This window comes from Bubalus bubalis, chromosome 18 (assembly GCF_019923935.1).
Source record: "Bubalus bubalis isolate 160015118507 breed Murrah chromosome 18, NDDB_SH_1, whole genome shotgun sequence".
Lineage (NCBI taxonomy): Eukaryota > Metazoa > Chordata > Mammalia > Artiodactyla > Bovidae > Bubalus > Bubalus bubalis.
The window spans coordinates 65,272,488-65,298,918 of NC_059174.1; the positions used below are offsets into that span (position 1 = coordinate 65,272,488).

At 42.6% G+C, this 26,431-nt stretch overlaps 1 protein-coding gene across 3 annotated transcripts; it reads left to right on the top strand.

Annotated features, from left to right (window-relative positions):
• The first annotated feature begins 476 nt into the window (after window positions 1-476).
• On the top strand, window positions 477-17,661 carry LOC102414381 (zinc finger protein 850-like). 3 transcript variants are annotated; one of them, XM_006067251.4, is made up of 3 exons: window positions 477-780; window positions 5,991-6,117; window positions 13,371-17,661. In XM_006067251.4, exons 1-3 carry the CDS (start codon window positions 748-750, stop codon window positions 16,211-16,213), a joined length of 3,003 nt encoding a protein of 1,000 aa, XP_006067313.2. In that variant the 5' UTR covers window positions 477-747; the 3' UTR covers window positions 16,214-17,661. The 3 variants fall into 3 exon arrangements, with proteins under 3 accessions (XP_006067313.2, XP_044787723.2, XP_044787722.2); XM_044931788.2 differs by having other exon boundaries at window positions 6,010-6,117; XM_044931787.2 differs by lacking the exon at window positions 477-780 and adding an exon at window positions 4,054-4,089.
• Window positions 17,662-26,431: the final 8,770 nt, after the last annotated feature.

Sequence of the window (26,431 nt, forward strand, 5' to 3'; positions counted from 1 at the left end):
TGTCCCAGGCACAGAATGCTTCCTGCCTGGCTGCATCCTGATTTCCCCTCAGGGAACACCTTTGGGGAACAGCAGCCGTGGCTGTGGCTTTGTTTCTTTTAGAACTGGAATGGGATCAGGAATGTGGGCAACATTGCCTGCCCACAGTAACAGAAGTTGGAAAAGTCTAATAGACTTGTCCTCTGAGAGCAGGATGAGCTTGGGAGGAGTCTAAATGAATGTCTCTTCACATCTTTAAGGAGTAAAGCTCCTCCCTCTGGGGAGGAGAACCATTTCCCCAAATTCTTCGGGTAGCTGACAGGAAATGCTCTGGAAGTTAAGGATGGCAAACACCCTTTCACGGGGTCTCCAGAGCACCCAGAACCACACTACCAGGAAGAGCCTAGGCAGAGCGACATCAGCGTTGAACCAATGAGGGATGAGGATGAAGACTTTCCCCCAGTGAGCATGCGTCAGGGGAGGGATTTCCGGTCTCCTCGCCTAGCGCTCAATCTGCTTAGAGCATCCTTTGGAGGAGGGTAGGCTACCGGGAAACCGTTGTGCTCCGTTGGGTATGGTTGTCCTCATGGAATGGTGAGGAGCGAAGGGGACACCCGCCTAGCCAGCCTGCTTGCCCCTTTTTTTGGCGTCTCTCCTGTTGGCTCGCTGGTCGGGGACGGGAAGGTCTGAGAGAAGGCACTGTCCCGGCTGCACTCGCCAGACCCGGGGTACGGACCAACACTCCCGTCCCTCGCAAGGCAGAGTCCGATGGCTGCGGCGGCGCTGCGGGACCCACCTCAGGTAAACGCTCTTCTCCCGGCCCTCACCGCCCTCGCCCCGTGCGTATGTGCTAAGTCGCTTCAGTCGTGTCCGACTCTTTGCGACCATATGGACCGTAGCCCTCCATGTCCTCTGTCCATGGATTCTCCAAGCAGGAATACTGGAGGGGGTTGTCATTCCCTACTCCCGGGACCCGACACAGGGATTGAACCCGCGTCTCCTGTGTCTCTTGCATTGGCAGGAGGGTTCTTTTTTTGGGGGGTGGGTGTGGATCCCTAATACATAAGTTGTGCATCAGTTCTAGGGAACAAATGGAGAAGGGACACGTGTTCTTCGGGAATTTAGGGGGGAGGAAGGAGGCAAGTGTGTACAGGCGTATGACATTCAAATAGATAATTTCAGGGTAATTTTGTTAATAACTATATATATAAAGGTTGTTAAGATAGCACTGAAAAAGGACATTGTTTTAAAAGTTCAGGACAGTTTTTTTGAGTCAGGTTTAGAAAAAGGAGAAGTATTTTGCCGAGTGAAGTAAGAAAGAAAATACATCCTGAGCAGAGGGGCTGCTGCTGCTAAGTCACTTCAGTCGTGTCCGACTCTGCGACCCCATAGATGGCAGCCCAACAGGCTTCCCTGTCCCTGGGATTCTCCAGGCAAGAACACTGGAGTGGGTTGCCATTTCCTTCACCAATGCATGAAAGTGAAAAGTGAAAGTAAAATCGCTCAGGCTTGTCCGACTCTTTGCGACCCCATGGACTGCAGCCTACCAGGCTCCTCCGTCCATGGGATTTTCCAGGCAAGAGTACTGGAGTTGGGTGCCATCGCCTTCTCCAGAGCAGAGGGACTAGAATATGTAAATAGCAATGATAGTAACAACGGTCACAAAAATAACATAAACACACAGTGCTTACCATGAACTGTTTTAAACCCTCAATATATGTTATTTAATCTTAATAGTAATCGTGTGAAGTAGGTGATAACTGTTTTATAGAGAAGGAAACTTTAGCACTCTCCCCCCTTCCCTCTCTCTTTCCTCTCCTTAACCCTTCCTATCCTTCACCATTTTTCTAGTCTCCTGGTCCTGGACGCAAGAATCTGGTCGAAGGGCCCTCAGCCTGAGCTGAGGATTGGAGACTGATCACCTCCTCTTGGCAGAGAACTCGAATTCTGGTTCTGGTCTGGTCTGATTTGTGGTAGGGCCGAGTTCCAGTCCTCCCATCTCTGGAGGCCCAGGGAAAAGTCCCATAACGCCTGGGTATCTGTAGGTGGCAGGAGACATTTGTAAGGCCACCCCTTTAACTCCCCTCTCCCGCCTCCTCCCTCTTCTTCTTTCAACCTGGCTTCCTTTCCTCCCTTTGAAATCTTTGATGTTAGTACTTGGATCTGAAGTTCTGTGTCTCTATAGGAGGTTTTCTGAGAGACTGTATTCTTGTATTTAAGGGCTTCCTTGGTGGCTCAGAGGTTAAAGCATCTGCCTGCAATGTGGGAGACCTGGGTTCGATCCCTGGGTTGGGAAGATCCCCTGGAGAAGGAAATGGCAACCCACTCCAGTGTTCTTGCCTGGAGAATCCCATGGACAGAGGAGCTTGGTGGGCTACAGTCCATGGGTCGCAAAGAGTCGGACACGACTGAGCGACTTCACTTCACTATTAAGCACGTTGTAGAGACTCATAGCTGGTGTCCAGTACCCTAGAACTTAATCTCAAGCAGTCTGCCTCTTACTCCATGGTGTTGTTCTAAGGAAGGAAAGCAAGAGGCTATATTTAATACATTTTTTTTTTTTTCCAGTTCCAAGCTTCAGACATAGAAAAGGCTTTCTGACTTACAACACATTTTTAAATTTTTATCTATTTATTTTAATTGGAGGCTAATTACTTTACAATATTGTAATGGTTTTTGCCATACATTCACATGAATCAGCCATGGGTGTACATGTGTCCCCCATCCTGAATCCTCCCTCCCACCTACCTCCCCATCCCATCCCTCAGGTCATCCCAGTGCACCAGCCCTGAGCAGGGTGATTCTTTACCACTGTCGCCACGCTGGGAAGGCCATGCTGCACCAGACACTTAAGTCTGGGGCCCATACTCACTTGCCTGCAGCTCAGGCCCCGGGATTCAGGATGGTGAAGCGGTTATCAGGTCATTTCTGACCGCATGGTGGCTAATGGGAGAGCGTGACAGACAGAGGGACCCCGAAATGCAGAGGCTTGTAGGTCAGACTAGCCGGAACCCTGGTACAACTTCTCTGTTTTCCTTTAGAAGCCAGATGTGGTGAGGCCAGAGTCAGGCTTGCAGTGTTGCTGCCTGAGAAATTGGCAATTTGTTATACAAGTAATGAGAGGTTTGAATTGCAGGCAGGAGGTAGTCTTACCGAAATCAAAAGACACTCCAATTAGTTGCAGAGAAGAGAACAGACTATAGAAGTAAATAGGGGGAGGGGTAGCAGGAGGCATGGAATGATTAATTGTGGTAGCCTAACAGTTAGAACTGGACATGGAACAACAGACTGGTTCCAAATAGGAAAAGGAGTACGTCAAGGCTGTATATTGTCATCCTGCTTATTTCACTTATATGCAGAGTACATCATGAGAAACGCTGGACTGGAAGAAGCACAAGCTGGAATCAAGATTGCCGGGAGAAATATCAATAACCTCAGATACGCAGATGACACCACCCTTATGGCAGAAAGTGAAGAGGAACTCAAAAGCCTCTTGATGAAAGTGAAAGTGGAGAGTGAAAAAGTTGGCTTAAAGCTCAACATTCAGAAAACGAAGATCATGGCATTCGGTCCCATCACTTCAAGGGAAATAGATGGGGAAATAGTGGAAACAGTGTCAGACGTTATTTTGGGGGGCTCCAAAATCACTGCAAGTGGTGATTGCAGCCATGAAATTAAAAGACGCTTACTCCTTGGAACGAAAGATATAACCAAGCTAGATAGCATATTCAAAAGCAGAGACATTACTTTACCAACAAAGGTCCGTCTAGTCAAGGCTACGGTTTTTCCTGTGGTTATGTATGGATGTGAGAGTTGGACTGTGAAGAAGGCTGAGCGCTGAAGAATTGATGTTTTTGAACTGTGGTGTTGGAGAAGACTCTTGAGAGTCCCCTGGACTGCAAGGAGATTCAACCAGTCCATTCTGAAGGAGATCAGCCTGGGATTTCTTTGGAAGGAATGATGCTAAAGCTGAAACTCCAGTACTTTGGCCACCTCATGCGAAGAGTTGACTCATTGGAAAAGACTCTGATGCTAGGAGGGATTGTGGGCAGGAGGAGAAGGGGACGACAGAGGATAAGATGGCTGGATGGCATCACTGACTCGATGGACGTGAGTCTCAGTGAACTCCGGGAGTTGGTGATGGACAGGGAGGCCTGGCGTGCTGCGATTCATGGGGTCGCAAAGAGTCGGGCACGACTGAGTGACTGAACTGAACTAAATTGAGTATTCATGGACCAGAGGGACTGCCCTTGATGTCTCAGGAATTCTGGATCCATTTTTGGAGACGGGCCAAGCCAAATTGTGAGTCTTTTTGGTGACAGAAAGGAAGTAGCGATGGATGACCTTCAGGGTTCCTAGTAGATGAAGGGATGGAAGGCCCATCAACTGGATGGGGACCTTAACAGCAGATTAATTTTCCTTGGAAATATTATGTTTGTTTTCGCTCTGTTAAGAGTCTGAGATGTTTCAGAGAAGACTGAGTGTAGGCAACAAGTGGGCAGTTGACTAGGCAGGTCTGGAAAACTGGGAAGGTGTTCAGGAATGGAAATTCTCAAAAGTGATGACTGTTGTGTGGAGAAGCGTGGAGCTGTGGATCACATTTAGCAGGGGAATGCAGGTTATAGTAGGCATGATATTAGTTGGTCAGAAAGACAGGTGTGTCCTGAGAAGTGGTTCTTTTGCTCAGGGCCTGGATATGTTTGTGGGATGAGTGGAGGAAAAATGGCTGAGGAGACCCAGGAGTAATTGAGACAAGAAGGCAGTGAGGCTGGGGCTACTGCTTATTTAATACTATATGGCTTCTTCAGGATTTTGTGATGAATTTTGATGGGATCTGGGATGTTTTAGTCTTGCTAGTGGATAAGGTCTGGGGCAGATGTCATTTATGAGTCACTACGTCTGGCTTAAAACTCAACATTCAGAAAACTAAGATCATGGCATCCAGTCCCATCACTTCATGCCAAATAGATGGGGAAACAATGGAAACAGTGACAGACTTTATTTTCTTGGGCTCCAAAATCACTGCAGATGGTGACTGCAGCCATGAAATTAAAAGATGCTTGCCCCTTGGAAGAAAAGCTATGACCAACCTAGACAGCATATCAAAAAGCAGAGACATTACTTTGCCAACAAAGGTCGATCTAGTCAAGGCTATAGTTTTTCCAGTAGTCATGTATGGATGTGAGAGTTGGGCTATAAAGAAAGATGAGCAGTGAAGAACTGATGCTTTTGAACTGTGGTGTTGGAGAAGACTCTTGAGAGTTCCTTGGATTGCAAGGAGATAAAACCAGTCAATCCTTAAAGAAATCAGTCCTGACTATTCATTGGAGGGACTGATACTGAAAATCCAATGCTTTGGCCACCTGATGCGAAGAACTGACTGACTGGAAAAGACCCTGATGCTGGAAAAGATTGAGGTGGGAGAAGAAGGGGATGACAGAGGATGAGATGGTTGGATGGCATCACCAACTCAAAGGACATGAGTTTGAGTCCACTCTGGGAGTTGGTGATGGACAGTAAAGCCTGGCGTGCTGTAGTCCATGAGGTCGCGAAGAGCTGGACACGACTGAACTGAACTGAAGTGATGTCTTGTGGGGAGATTTTTAGGGCTGGGTTTTTTACAAAGGTTGAGTGGAGAGACAAGTGTTGTGGTGGTTGAAAGGGCAAAGCTGGCAGTAAAGAAGTTGAAGAAAGCTGTGGGGATGTGAAATTCATGTCTGGTTTTAGGGTGGCAAATATGGAAGGAAGGACTGGTGGCAGGTGGTGAGATTGCAGGCCAAGCTCAGAGTTTAGATGGCATCTGTGTGCACCACCACCCCTTCCACCTAGTGACTGCTGAGGGCTGAGCACATTGGTTAATGGGCTGTGAGGAGACAGTGGCACCAGGGCCTGGCATTTTCTCTTAGGTTGGGAGCTCTGGTGGAGAATATCTGGAATAGATTTGTGCAGACGTGGATTGTGGGTTCTCAGAGGGATAATGTTCAAGCTTTCATCTGTCCCCTTCATGACAGGGTGGTGTGACCTTTCCAGATGTTGCTGTGCGCTTCTCCCAGGGGGAATGGAGACTCCTTGATGAGACTCAGAGACTCCTGTATCTGGATGTGATGCTGGAGAACTACATACTTATATCTTCACTGGGTAAGACTCAACTTCCCCAGTGACCTGGGCTGGGCTCTGTATCCTGCCTCATCCCACCTTTCTGAAGGAGGTGCTCTGGCCTCACGTGGTATCGGCACTGCTAGTTTTCCCAGGTTTCTGTATAGTTGTGGTAGGTAGAAGGCTGGGGTGTTGGCACTGCCCTCTTTTCTCTCCAACCCCAATCCTTGCTGTACTGAACTCTCATAGGGCAAGTGATTTGGTTATACATATATATGTATACATCCATGTGTTTTCAGTTCTTTTCCATTAAATAGTTTACTATAAGTTATTGAATAAGGTTCCCTGTGCGGTACAGTACATCATTGTTTATTGTATACATGGTAGTGTGCATCTGTTAATCCCATACTCCCAGTTTATCCCTCCCTCACTTCTGCTTTGGTAACCATGAGTTTGTTTTATCTGAGTCTGTGTCTATTTTGTAAATAAAGTTCATTCGTACTTTTTTTTTTTAGATTCTATATATAAGTGACATCACATATATTTGTTTTTCTCTGACTTACTTCACTTAGTATGATAACGTCTAGGTTCATCCATGTTGCTGCAAATAGCATTATTTCATTCTTTTTATGACTAGTATGTAATACCCGGCCCCACCCCCACCCCCCACCCTCACTCCTCCCCGACCCACCGCTCCCAGACACACCTCACACCTTGAGGCTTTGGGATCTTAGTTCCCTGGCCAGGGATTGAACTTAGGCCCCAGCAGTGAAAGTGCCCAGTCCTAACTACTGGACCTCCAGGGAATTCACTGTAATTGCTTTTTGACCATTTTATTATAATATGCTTCAATGAAGTTTTTGATTGAACCTGTGAGCCTCATGTATCTGGATGTGTACTCTTTTCTCTCTAGTTAGAGAGTTTTCAATCATTGTTTCTTTAAATGTGCTTGCTACCCCTTTCTCTCTGTCTGCTCTTTCCAGGACTCTGAAAATACAAATAGTGTTTTGCTTTTTGTTTCATAATCCGTGTATGCTTTCTTCACTTCATCTTAGTCTCTCTTTTCTCCTCACTGGATAATTAGAACACCTGTTTTCAAGTTCCTAGACTTATTTTGCTTAATAAAATTTGGCTATTGATACTGTCTTCATGTGCTTTATTTCATTGTATTCTTCAGCAGCAGAACTTCTGTTTGGGTCCATTTGTTTGTTTGCTTTCTTTTTTAAAACACATTTTTATTTGGTTAGTTTTGGCTATGTAGGTCTTTGTTGCAATGAGCGGGGACTGCTCTTCCTTGTGGTGTGTAGGTTTCTCATTGCAGTGGTTTCTTTTCTTGTGGAGCACAGATTCTAGGAGCATGGGCTCAGTAGTTGTGCAGGGGCTCAGTTGCTATAGGCCATGTAGAATCTTCCTGGACCAGGGATCTTTGACAGGTGGACTCTTAAAGACTGGACCACCAGGGAAGCTCTTGTTTGTTTCTTTTAAATGAGTGTCATGATTGTATTACTAAGGTAAACATAATCCCCAACAGATGAAGGTAATTTTACCAACTCAGAGTTTTTGCAAGTACGTGAAATTTCCATTTTTATTGTATGGTTTTCTGAGACTAGTCAGAGCATTTCTTAATTATATTCCAGTGTAGCTGCTTTGGAATGATTTTTAATAGCCATAACATAAGAATGTACCAAGGACTTTCAATCTAAACAGAATTCCAAGTGATTGACTTTCAGTTAAACAAGGTAAGAAATAGGGAGGCTCAACAGGGAGGGGATATTCCTATACATATGGCTAATTTACTTTGTTGTACAGCAGAAATTAACACAACATTGGGAAATAATTACTCCCCCCAAAAAGATTGATAATATCATCAGATTATTGATACTACCCCTTTTCAACAGATATTTATACTCTTCTTCTAATACACCAGTTATATGTTTGAACATTCGAAACACAAAGACAGCACAAAAAGACAATAAAAGCTTAAGCCCATAGTCATAATTTTTTGACAGAAATTTAATTATCTTTCCTGCAAATCAACTGGGTCTCCCATATTTCCATCTAGTTTTCACTTAGTTAAAAATAGATGCCCAAGGGATATACATTGCAAAGAAACAAAGGAAAACAATAGAATGGGAAAGACTAGAGATCTCTTCAAGAAAATTAGAGATACCAAGGGAACATTTCATGCAAAGATGGGCTCAATAAAGGACAGAAATGACGTGGACCTAACAGAAGCAGAAGATATTAAGAAAAGGTGGCAAGAATACACAAAAGAACTATATAAGAAAGATCTTCATGACCCAGGTAACCACGATAGTGTGATCACTCACCTAGAGCCAGACATCCTGGAATGTGAAGTCAAGTGGGCCTTAGGAAGCATCACTATGAACAAAGCTAATGGAGGTGATGGAATTCCAGTTGGGCTATTTCAAATTCTGAAAGATGATGCTGTGAAAGTGCTGCATTCAACATGCTAACAAATCTGGAAAACTCAGCAATGGCCACAGGACTGGAAAAGGTCAATTTTCATTCCAGTCCCAAAGAAAGGCAATGCCAAAGAATGTTCAAACTACTGCACAATTGCACTCATCTCACACGCTAGGAAAGTAATGCTCAAAATTCTCCAAGCAAGGCTTGAACAGTACATGAACTTCCAGATGTTCAAGCTGGATTTAGGAAAGGCAGAGGAAGCATAGATCAAATTGCCAACATCTTGGATCATAGAAAAAGCTAGAGAATTCTAGAAAAACATCTACTTTTGCTTCACTGACTATGCCAAAGCCTTTAACTGTGTGGATCACAACAAACTGTGGAAAATTCTTCGAGAGATGGGAACCCAGACCGCCTTACCTGCCTCCTGAGAAATCTGTATGCAGGTCAAGAAGCAACAGTTAAAACCAGACATGGAACAATGGACTGGTTCCAAGTTGGAAAAGGAGCACATCAAGGCTGTATTCTGTCACTCCACTTATTTAACTTGTATGCAGAGTACATCATGCAAAATACCAGGATGGATGAAACACAAGCTGGAATCAAGATTGCTGGGAGAAATATCAGTAACTTCAGATATGCAGATGATTATAGCAGAAAGCGAAGAGGAACTGAGGAGCCTCTTTATGAAAGTGAAAGAGGAGGGTGAAAAGACTGGCTTAAAACTTAGCATTCAAAAAACAAAGATCATAGCATCAGGTCCCATCACTTCATGGCAAATAGATGGGGAAACTGTTTCCAGTGACAGACTTTATTTTTTATGGCTCCAAAATCACTGCAGATGGTGACTGCAGCCATGAAATTAAAAGACGCTTGCGAAGCTTTGACCAACCTAGACAGCATATTAAAAAGCAGAGACCTTACTTTGCTAACAAAGGTGCATCTAGTCAAAGCTATGGTTTTTCCAGGAGTCATGTGTGGATGTGAGAGTTGGACCATAAGGAAAGCTGAGCACTGAAGAATGGATGCTTTTAAACTGTGGTGTTGGAGAAGACTCTTAAAAGAGTCCCTTGGACTGCAAGGGGATCAAACCAGTCAATCCTAAGGGAAATCAGTCCTGAATATTCATTGGAAGGACTGATGCTGAAGCTGAAGCTCCAATACTTTGGCCACCTGGTGCAAAGAACTGACTCACTGGAAAAGACCCTGATTCTGGAAAAGACTGAAGGCAGGAGGAAAAGGGAATGACAGAGGATGGAATAGTTGGATGGCATCACTGACTCGATGGACACGAATTTGAACAGGCTCCGGGAGTTCATGATGGACAGGGAAGCCTGACATGCTGCAGTCTATGGGGTCACAGAGTCAAACATGACTGAGTGACTGAACTGAACTGAAGGTGTATACTTCATATATATACCATCTTGGTTCTCATAACTTTAGTTATTCAAGTTTTTAATACCCATAGAAGTCCAAAGGTGTAAGAATACATAAATTGTTCTGGTAATAGGTAAGAGCAGACTGTAAAAGCATAAGTTGTTTGCGCTATTTCAGCATAGTAGAATGTTTTCTTTTGGAGACCAAGTAGAATAATTCTGCTAAAGGATCAGTGCAATAAGGACAGTCAATGTAAAAACAGCCTTTCCCATGTACTAGTTGACACTCGACTGGTATTAAGAGGATATAGTTGTTCTGTGTCTGCATGAAAGTGTTTGATTATAAATATATGTAATGATCTTGTATTGTTCCATTTCTTATTTTGATATGTCTTCTTAGCTCCCTGTTGTATCATATTAAGAATCCCATCAATGATGTGATAGGGATTTCCCACATATTCATTTATCAATTTATCTGTTGATTCTTCACATCTATGGGCCTTTTTGGAGAGTGGGCATACCAGAACCTCCAATATCACTGGGGGCGATTCTTCAGTCCTGTTCCTCTCAGCCAACCTTCATGAGTTCAGTGAGTGCCGGTATCGTTAGTCACTTAGTCATGTCCGACTCTTTACGACCCCATGAACTGTAGCCGACCAAGCTCCTCTGTCCATGGAATTCTCCAGGCAAGAATACTGGAGTGGGTTGCCATTTCCTTCTCCATGGGATCTTCCCAACCCAGGGACTGAACCCAGGTCTCTCGCATTGGAGGCAGAATCTTTACTGACCGAGCCACCAGTGAAGACCTGCTTTTTCATTTTTGTCTCTTTGTTAAACAACTTGCTTTGTTTATATATTGTTTACCTTACTTTGTTGAATTGTTGCTTTGTTGTTGCTTCACTGAACTGTGGTCAAACAATTATTTTGAACTCTTTGACCCTTTATAGGTCTCCATTTCCTTGAGTGTGGTTTCTGATAAATTATGGTATTTCTGTATTGGTTTCATGTTTCTTTGATTTTTTGTGTGTTTCCTGTAGCCTTGCATTTCTTTACGCTGATTTGATGGTTTAGTCATTTCTTCCAGGCTTCACATTACAGTTTTTGGTGTGGGAAGATCTCAATCTGTGGTGGGTTCAAGTTTGGGCTGTGGCCATTCTGGCTCTGTGGAAGACCCAACTATGTTGTTCTGTGTGCAGCTTCTTCACCTGAAGTCTGTCAGTAAAGATAATCAAGATTCCTCAGTCAGCAAAGCTGAGGGTGTCCAAAGTGGTGGAGAAGGCTGCTAGCGAACTCCTGATCTCTTTTCTCCCAGAGGACTTTGTCACCAAGGGGATCCTTCTTGGTGCCTATCGACTGTTGGGTACCTGATTAGTTGTAGTGGCACTGGTGTCTGAGGTGTGTGCATCTGTTGAGGATCCACAGACCTGGGGTGTTGTATGCAGGCACTTTTGGAGTGACAGTGGTTCTGGGGTCTGGGTGATTGGATAGCCTCAGCAGCCTTGGCTTTTGTTTGAGATATGTGGCTGTGCAGGGAGCAGCCATGGAATCTGCCTGGCTGCACATGTAGACAATGGCTGTGGTTCTGTCAAACTGGCATGTCTATAGCGAAGTTGTTTCTAGTGCCTGAGACACAGGAGTACATGGTGTAGTGGTGGAGTCAGGGTCTGAAATGCTGGCACAGGTTTAGGGGGTGTGGCAGCCCTGCTTCTGGATCAGCACAACAGCTCCTGCCAAGGGTGTTAACCAGTAGCTTCATACTCACCAGGGTATCCACTCTGACCATGAGCGTCAGATAATTCAGTGGCAAAAGTTCCAGTGTCCTCTGTGGAGCAGGCAGCTATGTCTTCTGCAGCAGAGGCCACTGGGACTGCAGTGGCCCCTGCCCTGTGGCTGAGAGAAATAGGTCAGTGGCAGCCCAGCCCTCATTTCCTAGTCATTTCCAGATGTCTCTTTTAAGACACTTTCCAGTGATCCTTTCTGTGTGCTTCTTCCTTCTATGATGTTTCACTGTGGTGGTGGTGGTGGTGGTGGTGGTGGTGGTGGTCAACAGGTAGGTTGTGTCCTACTCTTTACAACCTCCTGGACTGCAGCACTGCAGACTCCTCTGTCTTTCACTGTCTTCCGGAGTTTGCTCAAATTCATGTCCATTGAGCCAGTGATGCTATCTAACCATCTTATCTTCTGCTGCCCCTTTCTCCTTTTGCCTTCAATTTTCCCCATCATCAGGGTCTTTTCCAGTGAGTTGGCTCTTCGTATCAGGTGGCCAAAGTATTAGAACCTCAGCTTTAGCATCAGTCCTTCCAAATGAGTATTCAGGGTTGATATCCTTTAGGATTGACTAGTTGGATCTTCTTGCAGTCCACAGTATTCTCAAGGGTATTCTCCAACACAATTCAAAAGCATCAGTTCTTTGGCACTCAGCCTTCTTTATGGCTCAACTCTCACTTCCATACATGAATATAAGAGTCAGTTCTTCACTGGACTCTTGTGTCTTCCAAGGCTGATTAATGTCCTTCATGGACAGCTGTTTATTTTTCATTGGTGGTGAAGGGTAGTATCTCCTATTCTACTATTTTATTGGTGTCATTCAACTTGTGCTCTTTCCTGGGTCTGCTGTAATGCTGAATTGCTCTGGAACACTACTAGCCTTTCCGTGTTTCTTTTCTTTTTTTTTTTTTTTCCTTCAGTGCTCCATGTACCCAGTAATTGTGGTTATGACTTTCTTAGGGAAAGGAATCCTTTGTGCATAATGGGATGGACATGACTCTAGCCATGGCATGGTGAGCTCAGTGGGCCTGGTCCTGCTGAAGTATAGCTGGGGAGACTGTGACATCAGGGCATTGTTAAAAATATACCAGGAAACTGTCTTTGTTCAGTGAAAACTTTGGTACTATTGCCAGTGACCACACCCCATTTCTGCCTTTACTCCTCCGCTGTTGACTTTTTGCTGACCTGTCATTTCTGTTACTTTGTCATTTCTGCTATGACTTCCAGCACAGGGATCAGCTCCACCTCTCTAGACTCAACATCTTACCTGTTTCTCTTACCATGCTTTCTCTATTACTCTCTGAACTTTGCCCATCATGCATCATGCTGCGAGGTGTGAATATATCCTTAAATTGACCTTGAAAAACAAATGATATGTGATTGTGTTTTCATGGCCGTGATCACACCCTTCTACTGAGCTTCACATCAGTAGTAGAAAAGGTCCTACAGGAAGCTGTGGACAGGGAAACAAGCACTAGACCCTGCTTCTTTTCCTTGTGTCACACTCTATTTTTGTATCCTTTTCTTGTTGAGGTCTCCACCAGTTTCAGTCCCAGTAATGCACAGCAGCTGCTGCTTAAACTGATTTCCAACTCCCTAGTCTTTAAAAGTATCCCATTTCTTTGAAGGTCATTCTTATATGAAATGGCTATACATTTATGGTGAACTAGCTCCCTCCCTATGAAGTCAACGTGCACTTCACTAGTGTTTCTTTGCATTCAGGTTGCTGCTGTGGAGCAGAAGGTGGGGAGACACCCTGTGAAAAAACTGTTCCTATAGGAGTCTCATGGACTGGATCTCCCACAGCAACTCCATTTTCTCAGAAGACCCATCCCTGTGAGAAGTGTAGTACAGTCTTGAGATATGTTTTCCAGTTGGTGGAGCAGCAGGGAACAAAATACAGCCCAAAACTGTTGAGGTGTGGGGCGTGTGCAAAAAAATTTTATATATCTTTGAGAAGCTGTGTACATGAGGCTTTATCTTTTAAGAGCCCCAGATTCCATGTGTCAGGGAAGCCTCTTACTTCTGGGAAAATTCTGGCCAGCATGGGACATCTGCAGGCCACTTATACTGTGGAGAAGCTGAATACAGTCACCCAGTACAGATCAACTTCACCAAGCAGAAATCATACCTCCGGAAATTGCGAGAAAGCCTTCAGCCCTGAACACACACTTGTTCAGGACTGGAGTGTCTACACTGAAAGGCCGTGTTTTGTGTGCAGGGAATGTGGGAAAACATTCAGGTACAAATCAACGTTTATTATCCACCAGAGAGTTCATCCTGGGGAAAGACTTCATTTGTTTATCAAAAGTGGCAAATCTTTTAGACAAAACTCAACTGTCAGTCAGGATCAAAAAATTTATACTCGTTCAGGATCAGAGAAGTGCAGCAAATGTGGGAAATCCTTAAGCCACAAATCAGTCCTCGTTTCTCCCCAAAGATTGCACAATGGAGAGAATAGTTCTGTGTGCAGTGACTGTGCAGAGTCTTTTTACGACAGCTTTGTGTTCATTGGACATAAGAGAGTATTTTCTGGAGAACGTCCTTATAGGTGTAGTGACTGTGTGAAATCTTTTACATGTAGATCTGCCCTCATTTATCATCAGAGATCTCACACAGGAGAAAGACCTTATGACTGCAGTGAATGTGGGAAATCCTTTACCACTAACTGCATCCTCCGATCTCATCAGAGATCTCACACTGGAGAAAGGCCTTATAAATGCAGTGAATGTGGAAAATGCTTCACCTCTAACTTCAAACTCCGTAATCATCAGAGATCTCACACAGGAGAAAAGCCTTATAAATGCTATGAATGTGGGAAATCTTTTACCTCTACCAATTCTTTCCAATGTCATCGGAGATCTCACACAGGAGAAAAGCCTTATAAATGTTATGAATGTGGGAAATCTTTTACCTCTACCAGCGCTCTCCAATATCATCAGAGATCTCATACTGGAGAAAGGCCTTACAAATGCAGTGAATGTGGGAAATCTTTTATGTCTAGATCCTCATTCATTTGTCATAATAGATCTCACACAGGAGAAAGACCTTACAAGTGCAGTGAATGTGAGAAATCTTTTATCTCTAGGCCTTCCCTCAGATATCATCAGAGATCTCATGCAGGAGCAAGGCCTTATAAGTGCAATGAATGTGGGAAATCTTTTATTACTAGTTCCCATCTCCATCGTCATCAGAGAATTCACAGTGAAGAAAGGCCTTATGTGTGTGTTGAGTGTGGAAAATCTTTTACCAGTAGCACTAGGCTCCATTTTCATGAAGGCACTCACACTGAAAGGCCTATTGAGTGCAGTGAATGTGGGAAATCTTTTATTAATCCTGCTGTTTTTCATTACCATCAGAGAATTCATTCTAGTGAATGGCCATATAGGTGCAGTGAGTGTGGGAAATCTTTTACCTCAAAATTCAACTTTCGTTATCATCAGGGGATTCATTCTGGAGACAGGTCTTATGTAAGGTGCAATGAATGCAAGAAATCATTTACTACTATCAGTTCTCTCCGTAATCATCAGAGAGTTCATTCTGGAGAAAGACCTCATGAGTGCAGTGAATGTGGAAAATCTTTCATGTATAGGTCGGTCCTCAAGCGTCATCAGAAATCACATGCAAGGGAAAGGCCTTTTGAGTGTAGTGAATGTGGGAAATCTTTCATGTATAGGTCGGCCCTCGAGCATCATCAGAAATCACATGCAAGGGAAAGGCCTTTTGAGTGTAGTGAATGTGGGAAATCCTTTATCTTTAGGAGTACCTTAATTGAACACCAAAGAGTTCACACAGGGAAAAGTGCTTATGTGTGTACTGAGTGTGGGAAATCTTATAATAGTAAGTGTAGGCTTACTGAACACCAGAGTATTCACAAAGGTGAAAGGCATTATGAATGCAGGGAATGTGGAAAATCTTTTAACTTTAACTCTGCCTTGTACTATCATAAGAAAACTCACGCTGGAGAAAAGCCTTACAAATGCATTGAATGTGGAAAATCTTTTATTACTAATTACCTCCTACGTGTTCATCAGAGAGCCCACACTGGAGAAAAGCCTTTTGAGTGCAGTGAATGTGGGAAATCTTATACCCTTAATTACTACCTTCGTTGTCATCTTAGAGTTCATACTGGAGAAAGGCCTTACAAATGCACCAAATGTGGGAAATCTTTTACCACTAGTTATCAGCTCCGTATACATCTGAGAAGTCACACTGGAGAAAAGCCTTATGAGTGCAGTGAATGTGGGAGATCCTTTAGCAGCAAATCTGGCCTCTGTTATCATCAGAGTGCTCACACTGGAGAAAGGCCTTATGAGTGTGGTGATTGTGGGAAAAGCTTTGTCCAGAGAAATCTTCTCATTATACACCAGAGAGCTCACACTGGAGAAAGGCCTTATAAGTGCAGTGAATGTGGGAAATCTTTCACTCGTGGCAACAGCCTCTATTATCATCAGAAAGTTCACCGTGGAGAAAGGCCTTTTAAATGTAGTGAATGTGGGAAATCTTTTATTAACACCACTAAACTGCACTGTCATAAGAAAGCTCACACTGGAGAAAGGCCTTAGGAATGCACTAAATATAGGAAATCTTTTACGAGCAAATCACTTTGAACATTTGAGAGTTTACCCTACAGGAAGTCATAAATGTGCAGTGAATATGCAATTTCCTTGTTGAGTTTAGGGACACTGGAGGAAATTGAGGGGCCATTGGTCTGAATTGAATCTCATTTCAAGTGTTTCTGAGAGCAGCATGAATCTTTATTCCTTATTCAGATTAGAGATTATAGAGTATTGAGGCACTGTTGAAAAGTAGGTATTCTCCAAGTCTAAAAGAACCTGATGTGTTTCCTGATGTCCACAAATCTTTGAGCTAATCTCATTATTTGTATAATCTCATTATTTGTATGATCACTGGGTCCAAGGGAAACCACAATTGGTACAGAAACTCTGGTTTAATAGGGAGCGGGGGGAAATTGCAGGCAACCTGATGGAATGTGCCTCTCCTAAAAGTGCATCCTGATGTTTATATGACATTGACTGTGCAGTATCAGTTTATATGCTGATTCTAGTGAATTGTACTTTAAGGACCTTACTGCAGAGGCAGGAAAGGAAAAGGGGATGTGACTCTTGTGATCTAGGCAGCATTCCTGCTGACTCAGGCAGAAACCCTAACCCCATCTTCGCTACCACTGATAGAAGACTGATCTCCAGAGAACATGAGGAGTGTGTTGGTGGGTTCAGCATACAGTTGCAGAACCTTTTTTTCCAAAAAGAGTAGGACATAAAGGTTTTTTTCATTTTGAGCCAATCTTTAAAGCTATATCAAAGTATAATTTACATGCACCAAACTTCAGCCATGAAGTCAGACCATTTTTTCTTGGCGGGAAACCAATGACAAATCTAGACGGTGTCCTGAAAAGCAGAGACATTACTCTGCCGACAAAGATTTGTATAGCCAAGGCTATGGTGTCCCCAGTGGTCACTTACGGTTGTGAGAGCTGGACCATAAAGAAGGCAGAATGCCAAGGAATTGATGACTTCAAAATGTGGTGCTAGAGAAGATTCCTGAAAGTCCTTTTCACAGCAAGGAGATCAAACCTTGAATATTAACTGGAAGGACTGATGCTGAAGCAAGTTTTCACCTAGGTATGAACCTCTTGAGTCCTAATAATGCCCATATCTGTTAATGGTATGTTTACTTCTCCTTGCCCTTCCCACCTTTCCAATAACCATTGATGTACTTTCCCTTAGAATAGATAATATGTGCATTTTCTTGAATTTATCTGATTGGAGTCATAAACGGCTTACTATTTTTGTTTTCCTTTGTTTCATAATTGTTTCAGATTCATCCATGATATATACAAGTATCTCATCTCTTTAGTTTTTGGTGAGTAGCGTTCTTATATTTAGATGTACAACTGTTTATCCATTCATCTTTTTCTGAGCGTTTAGGTTATTTCTAGGTTTTCATTCTTGAAAATAAAGCTGCTGTAAACACTTGTGTCAGTTCTTTATGTGGATGTATGTTCCTTTTATTGATAACTCAGGGGAATGTCTGGGTCACTTTGGTAGGTAAATTTTAACACCTGATGAAACTAAGAAACTCATTTAAAATGACTGTTCCCCTTTGCATTTCCATCTGCATTGTAGGAGTTCCAGTTTCTCAACATCTGTACCAGTCATTAATATCAGTCCTCTTAATAAGTGAGTAGTGCTGTCTCAGTGAGGTTTCAATTGGTTTTACTACATTTCCCTAGAGATTCATGATTTTGAGCATTTTTAATGTGCTGTTTACCAGCTGTATATCTTCTGTATAATTGCTGATTGCATCATTTGCCTTTTTTAATATGTATCATCCCTGTTCCCATCACTTAAGTCTAGGCTTTCAGTGAAACAATAAACCTAGCCCTGCTTTGTAGCTTTTGCCAATTTTAAAAATTCTTAGTTTGTGAAAGTGGGATGTACTCAGGGAAGGAGCTGATAAATTCTGCTTGGGTCCTCTGGGTGTTCGGTGGAAAACTAAACTTAGCATCCAGTTTCTTATGTTGTTCAGTCACTCAGTCGTGTCCAACTCTGAAACCCCATGAAGTGCAGGACACTAGGCTTCCCTGTCTCACCATCTCCTGATATGGGCTTCTTACGCTCTGAATGCTCTCTTCAAGGTTCTTGTCATCTTTCTCTGTAATTAATGACTCATGGCATCGGGTATTTTCCCTACGTGAAGTTCACCAACACTTGGGATGTTTTTCAAAGACTCCAGTTGGTTGATGGGGCCACTGTGGGTCTCTCCATCCCTGGTGAGACTTCTCAGGAAATCTAGAGCCCAGGAAGTTCCCCAGCGGAACCTGGTGTGGCCTTTTTGTCCAAGGCCCACATTCTCCAAACCACTGGCCGTGTTTTATTGGAGGTGGCATCTCAGGAGAGGGAAAGGGGTGAGCCAGGTATGGTGCAGAGCAGGAGGTGGCAGGAAGGTAGTGGTGGTAGTGGGGACCCAGGAGAAACCTAGGTGTGTTGGCACCCACCAAGGGAATTTAGGTAGGACCATTCAGGCTGAGTAACCAATTCTCTTGGGGTGAGGTTACCACGGCTCATGCCTAAGGTGATGCACTGCCCAAAGTCACAGATCCCTCTTGCCCTTGGAGGTTCCTGAGCAATGCAGGACAGTGAGGGCAGGATGCAGTCTTGTTGATCTGCTGGCAGGCCCCACCCACCTTGTGCCCAACATGTATGGTGTAAATGCCAATGATTTCCTTGATGAGGCAAAAAAACAAGGCAAGAATCAAGAGTTTCTGTCGTTGGAGCAAAGTGGAGACTCAATCGTGGTATTGATTAGGTTGTCCAAGCTACATCATTAAGGGAGAAATTAATGTCAGACAAGAAAGCACAAATCAAGAACTTTAGTACTAAGCAGGATAAATGGTAATAAAAAACTACATGTAGCCATCAGTTTGAAACTCCAGGAAATTAAGGATTAAAGATTAAAAACTACATGTAGACATCATTTTGAAATTAAAGGAAATAAAATATTTCAGTGACTTCTTGTGGTACAGTGGTTAACAATTCACCAATTTCAGATTGGGTGAAATTGGTCTTACAGTGCAGGTGGCATGGGGTGGATTCCCTGGTCCTGGAAGATCCCATATGCCACGGGGAAACTAAGCCTGTTCTCCAGAACAAGAGAAACTAAGGAGAAGCTCTCTCACCACAAATAGAGAGCAGCCCCTGCTTACTGCAACTTAGAGAAAGCACGAGGCAACAGAGACCGCCACCACAGCCACCACCTCAACAAAAGGGGGGACACTTCCCTGGTGGTCCAGTGTTTGGGAATCTGCCCGTCAATGGAGGGGACATGGGTTCTATCCCTGGTCTGGGAAGATTACACATGCCAGGGGCAGGTAAGTCCACGGGCCACAACTGCTGAAGCCTGAACGCTTTAGAGCTTGTGCTCTGCAACACAAGAAGCCTCCATAATGAGAACGCCCTCCCACAGCAACTAGAGAAGCCCCCACTGGCTTCAACTAGAGAAAGCCTGTGTACAGTAACGAAGACCCACTGTAACCAGTAATAAATAATCTTCAAAAATTGTGCAGGGAAAGCAAAGCCTTTTAAAGACAATCAGCTATACTCCAATGTAAAATAGTTTAAAAAAATAAAGAGAAATAAAAACGGATTTTTTTTTCCCAGTAAGACTACCATCTTGGTTCATTTGGGGTGTTATAACAAAATACCACAGCCTTGTTAGTTGTTTTTGTTTGTTTGTTTTTTGTTTTTAATGAATATTTCTTATTAAGTTGGAGGCTGTGGAGTACCAGATCAAGATACCAGAATGGATGAGTTTTCTGATAGCAACCCACTTCCTGGATCTTAGTTGGTGCTTTCTTGCTGTGTCCACATGTGATAGAGTTAGGGGTCTCTCTGGAGCTTCTTATAAAGGCATTAATACCACTTCCGAGGACTCCATCACCCTATAACGGAAGCATCTCTTAAAGACCCCACTAGCACCTTTGGGACTGTTCTTTCAACACACAACTTTTGGAGGACTAACTCAAACATTCAGACCATAGCATCTGCCTTGCAAGAAATGTGTAAATTTCATTAGAGAGGAGCAAAATTGTATAGGTCAAAAAGTCCAATTAAAGAAGAGCACTGAAGAAGGAATAAAGGTAAAGTTATTTTTCTCATTTTTAATTGATCTGATAACAATTTGTTTGAAATACTAATACCAACACATTCTATTATGTATGCTTATGTGTATGCATATCCTGTATATGTATGCTTCTATGTAATTAGAATTGTTTAGTTGCTCAGTATGTCCAACTCACTGGTCGGATTGCAATATGCCAAGCTTCCCTGTCCTTTACCATCTTCACCAGAGCTTGCTCAAACTCGTCCATTGAGTTGGTGATGCTATCCAATCATCTCATCCTCTCCTCCTGCTATCCCCTTCTTCTGCTATCAATCTTTTCTAGCATCAGGGTTTTTTCTAATGAGTCAGCTTTTTGTATCAGGTGGCCTAAATATTGGAGTTTCAGCTTCAGCACCAGTTCTTCCAGTGAATATTCAGGACTGATTTCCTTTCGGGTGGACTGGTTGGATCTCTTTGCCATCCAAGGGACTCTCAAGAGTCTTCTCCAACACCACAGTTCAAAAGCATCAATTCTTTGTCACTCAGCTTTCTTTATACTCCAACTCTCACATCTATACATGACTAATGGAAAAACCATTGCTTTGACTAGATGGACCTTTGTTGGCAAAGTAATGTCTCTGCTTTTTAATATGCTGTCTAAGTTTGTCATAGCTTTTCTTCTAAGGAGTAAGCATCATTTAATTTCACAGCTGCAGTCACCATCTGTAGTGATTTTGTGGAGTCCAAGAAAATAAAATCTCTCAATATTTCCATTGTTTCCCCATCTAGTTGCCATGAAGTGATGGGACCTGATGCCATGATCTTTGCTTTTTGAGTGTTGAGTTTTAAGCCAGCTTTTTCACTCTCCTCTTTCACCTATGTTGAAAAGCTCTTTAGTTCCTCTTTGCTTTCTGCCATAAGGGTGGTGTCATCTGCATAGCTGAGGTTATTGATATTTCTCCTTGCAATCTTGATTCCAGCTTGTGCTTCAGTCCAGCCCAGCATTTTCCATGATGTACTCTGCATGGAAATTAAATAAGCCAGGTGACAATGCCTTGATGTGCTCCTTTCCCAATTTTGAACCAGTCTGTTCCATGTCCGGTTCTAACTGTTGCTTCTTGACCTGCATACAGATTTCTCAGGAGGCAGGTAAGGTGGTCTAGTATTCCCATCTCTTTAAGAATTTCCCACAATTTGTTGTGATCCATACTGCCAAAGGCTTTAGTGTAGTCAGTGAAGCAGAAGTAGATGTTTTTTTGGAATTCTCTTGCTTTTTCTATGATCCAACTAGATGTTGGCAATTTGATCTCTGGTTCCTCTGCCTTTTCTAAATCCAGCTTGAGCATCTGGAAGTTCTTGGTTCACACAGTGTTGAAGCCTAGCTTGGAGAATTTTGATCATTACTTTGCTAGCATGAGAAATGAATACAGTTGTTCAGTAGCTGAACATTCTTTGGCACTGTCTTTCTTTGGGGTGGGGATGAAAACTGACCTTTTCCAGCCCTGTGGCCACTGGTGAGTTTTCCATATTTATTGGCATATTGAGTGCAGCACTTTCAAAGCATTGTGTTTAAGGACTTGAAATAGCTCAGCTGCTATTCCTTCATCTCCACTAGCTTTGTTTGTAGTGATTCTTTCTAAGGCCCCCTTGACTTCACATTCCAAGATGTCTGGCTCTAGGTTAGTGATCACACCATCATGGTTATCTGGGTCATTAAGATCTTTTTTGTATGGTTTTTCCCTGTATTCTTGCTACCTCTTCTTAATATCTTCTTCTGTTAGGTCCATACCGTTTCTGTCCATTATTGCGCCCATCTTTGCATGAAAATTTCCCCTGGTATTTCTAATTTTCTTGAAGAGTTCTCTATTCTTTCCCATTCTGTTGTTTTTCTCTATTTCTTTGTATTGTTCACTTAAGGTTTTCTTATCTCTTCTTGCTATTCTTTGGAACTCTGCATTCAGATGGGTATATCTTTCCTTTACTCCTTTGCCTTTCACATCTCTTCTTTTCTCAGCTATTTTTAAGGCCTCCTCAGACAACTATTTTGCCTTTTTGTATTTCTTTTTCTTGGGTATGGTTTTGATCACTGCCTCCTATACAGTGTTATAAACCTCCATCCATAGTTCTTCAGGCAGTCTCTCAGATCTAATCCCTTCAATCTATTTGCCACTTCCACTGTATAATCGTAAAGGATTTGATTATAAGTAGAATAAATGACATTAATAATTCAAGGAACTACAGGGAAGAACTGGGATTGTTGTATTATGAGGTACACTATCTGTGAAATGGAGAATATTATTTGAAAGTGGACTTGGTTTAGTTGTCAATGTTTACTTCAAACTCTATTGTCCATGTGCTAAGATGCTTCAGTCGTGTCTGACTTTGCAACTCTATGGAGTGTAGCCCACCAGGCTCCTCTGTCCATGGGATTCCTCAGGCAAGAAGACTGGAATGTATTGCTATGCCCTCCTCCAGGGGATCTTCCTGATCCATGGGTCAAACCCATGTCTCTTGTATCTCCTGAATTGGCAGGCAGGTTCTTTATCAGTGCAAAGAAGTATAACCTGATATGCTAACAAGATAGAATGGAATCATAAAATAATGAAAGCCACAAAAGCAGGAAAAGAGTAGAAAACAAAATTGGAATAAAGGGACTTCCCTGGTAGCTCAGTGGTAAAGAATCTGCCTGCCAATGCAGGAGATCACTGGTCCAGGAGGATCCCTCATGCCACAGAGCAACTAAGCCCGTGTGCCACAACTATGGAGCGTGTGCTGTACAGCCCGGGAACAACAACTACTGAACCTATGCACTTCACATACTTAAGCCTGTGCAACCTAGAGCCTGTGCCCCACAACAAGAGAAGCCACTGCAATGAGAAGCCCACACACTGCAACCAGAAAGTAGCCTCTGCTTGCCATTACTAGAGAAAAAGGTCATGCAGCAACAAAGACCCAGCACAACCAAACATACATTTAAAAAAAGAAAAAATTTACTTTAAACAAAGGAAAAGGGCAATGAATACAAATTAGTAACAAATATGCTACAGTCCATGGGGTCGCAAAGAATTAGACATGACTGAGTGACTGAGCACAACACAGCATGGTAGATATTAATCCAACAATCCAACTATCTCATAGTCACTTTGAACAGCAAAAAACTAAATACAAGAGATTTCCAGGGTAGGTAGAAAACCAAGATCCTAAGTATTATCTACAGAAACGGTCTTAATCTTCTAAATTTGTAACAGTTTGCCACAGGGGCAATAGAATATGAATCATGGAATTCCCTGGCAATCCAGGAGTTAGGACTCCACCTTTCCACTTCTGGGGCCCCGGGTTCAGTCCTTGGTGGGAGAACTAAAATCCTGCATGCCTGTGGCTTGGCCAAAAAAAAAAAAAAAAAAAAGAAAGAAAAAATGCATACTGGGATAGAAGTGAAAGAAATGAAATAATTGAAAAAGACAAATTAGCAAACCAAGACAGGACTTATTTCTGATTTTGTGACATTGGTGTGGTCATGTCACATGGTAAATATGTAGTAAATAAACCTCTTTATTTACTATGGGTTCATTGCTTAACAGTGTCCCTTAGTTATCTGTCATCAGACAAAATAATAATGATATATTAATATTTCATTATACATTAACATTAATAATGTTATATTAATGCTTCCCAGGTGGCATTAGTGGTAAAGAGCCCACCTGCCAATGCAGGAGACATAGGAGATGCGGGTTCAATCCCTAGGTCAGGAAGATCCCCTAACCTAGGGGATCTTAAGTATGACATGACAACCTACTCCAGTATTCTTGCCTGGAGACTCCCATCGACAGAGAAGCTTGGCAGGCTAAAGTCCACAGTGTCACAAAGAGTTGGACACTACTGAAGTGGCTTAGGAGAATGTTTCATCATAAAATTATTCAGTTATGACTGGGTTAGAAATGACTTTATGACAAGTGGGGGCAAAAGTTAGTTGGTGAACTACTTCGCTAGTTGGAAATCATTCAAGTCTTTGTGCTTTACTGAAATATACCCTTGACTCTATTGTAAAGATTCTGTAAATGGAGGAATAGGAAGGACACAGCCTCATTACAGCTTATTGAGAAGTGCCTGGTTGCTTAGTCAGGTCCAACTCTTTGGGGCCTCGTGGACTGTAGCCCACCAGGCTCCTCTGCCCATGGAATTTTTCAGGCAAGACTACTAGAGTGCGGTGCCATTTCCTCCTCCAGGGGGTCTTCCCTACCTAAGGATCCAACCCGAATCTCTTGTATTTCCTGCCTTGACAGGCGGGTTCTTTACCACCTGGAATTTAATCCCAATAAATATTTACAAAGTGTATAGAAGTTTAGAAACACACAGTTATACTCCCAGTATAGTATGTGGGTTTAGAATTAAGCTTTTAAATCCATCATTGGAATAGAGGTAGATATGTAGGCCAATGGAACACAATATATAGCCCAGAGATGAATAGGTCCACATACGGTGAATCTGCTTACATCAAAGCCATCAAGAATAGACAATGAGGAAAGGATTGTCTTTTCTAAAAATGGTTTTGGGGAAAACTGGAGAGACACATACAAAAGAGTGGAACTGGATCCCTATCTTACACCACACACAAAAATCAACTCTGAATGGATGTAAAATTTGAACACATAACCTGGAATTATAAAGCTTCTAGAAGAAAACATAGAGTGAAAGCTCCTTGTTATTTGCCTTGGCATTGATTTTTGGGGGGATTAACACCAAAAGCAACTAATAAAAGAAAAATATTAATAAACAAGTGGGACTACATCAATCTAAAAAAGCATCTGCACAGCACAGAAAACCAAAACTATCAACAAAATGAAAAGGGAATGTACAGAATAGCAGGAAATATTTGCAAATCATACATCTGATAAGTGGTTAATAAGTAAAATATAAGAAGAACTCATACAACTTAATAGCAAAGTAAATAATCCAATTAAAATATGAACAGTGGAACTATATAAACATGTTTTCCAACGAGAGCCTACAAATGGGCAACAAGTACATGGAAATGTGTTCAGTATTACTAAATACACAAAGAAAATTGTAATGAGATATCATCACACACATTAGAAAGGCTATCATCAAACAAAGGATAATAAGTTTTAGAGAGGATGTTGAGAAATGTGAAATTTTTGTGCATCAATTCTGGGAATGTAAATTAGTGCAGCCACTATGGTAAAGAGTCGAGTTTTCACAAAAAAAAAAAAAATAGAACTAACCTAGTATCCAACAATTCCAGATACAGAGCTAGAGAAGACTCTTCAGAGTTCCTTGGACTGCAAGGAGATCAAACCAGTCAACCCTAAAGGAAATCAACCCTCAATATTATTGGATGGACTGATGCTAAGCCTGAAGTTCGAATACTTTGGCCACCTGATGTGAAGAGCAGACTCACTGGGAAAGATCCTGATGCTGGGAAGGATTAAGGGCAGGAGGAGAAGTGGGTGACAGAGGATGGGATGGTTGGATAGCATCACCAACTCAATGGAGATGAGTTTCAGCAACTCTGGGAGATAGTGGAGGACTGGGAAGCCTGCAGTCCATGGGTTTGCAAAGAGTTGAACATGACAGTGACTGAACAACAACCTAGCCATAAGAATGAAGGAACTCTTGCTATTTCTGACAACACCAACAGACCTTTAATGCATTGTGTGAAGTAAAAGAAGTGAAACAGAAAGACGAATACTCTGTGGTATCACTTTTATACAAAATCTTAAAAAGTCAAACTCATAGAAATAAAGAGTATAAATGTTGTTACTGGTGTGAGGCGGAGTGGAAGAAATAGGGAGAGGTTGGTGAAAGGGAGCAAACTTCCAGGTATAAAATGACTAAGGTCTGAGGATCTAATGTAAAACACCATAAGTAATGTTGATAAAACCATACTTTATAATTGATATATGCAAAGAGAGTGTAATATAAATGTTCCCTCTCTCATATACACGATGACTCTATGAGGTGATGATGTATTAATTAACTAGATGAAGGAATGGTTTCACATGGTGTACATATGTCAGATCAGCAAGATGTACACATTGATACATTACAGTTTTATATTATAACTCAATAAATCTTATTAGGAGAAGGCAATGGCAACCCACTCCAGTGCTCTTGCCTGAAAAATCCCATGGGTGGAG

Bases quoted from the DNA above. Each gene is read 5' to 3' on its own strand.
- LOC102414381 (XM_006067251.4), top strand. From the start codon at position 748: ATGGCTGCGGCGGCGCTGCGGGACCCACCTCAG. The intron at 781-5,990 runs GTAAACGCTCTT...CCTTCATGACAG, and splicing joins CGCTGCGGGACCCACCTCAG to GGTGGTGTGACCTTTCCAGA. The intron at 6,118-13,370 runs GTAAGACTCAAC...CTTTGCATTCAG, and splicing joins CATACTTATATCTTCACTGG to GTTGCTGCTGTGGAGCAGAA.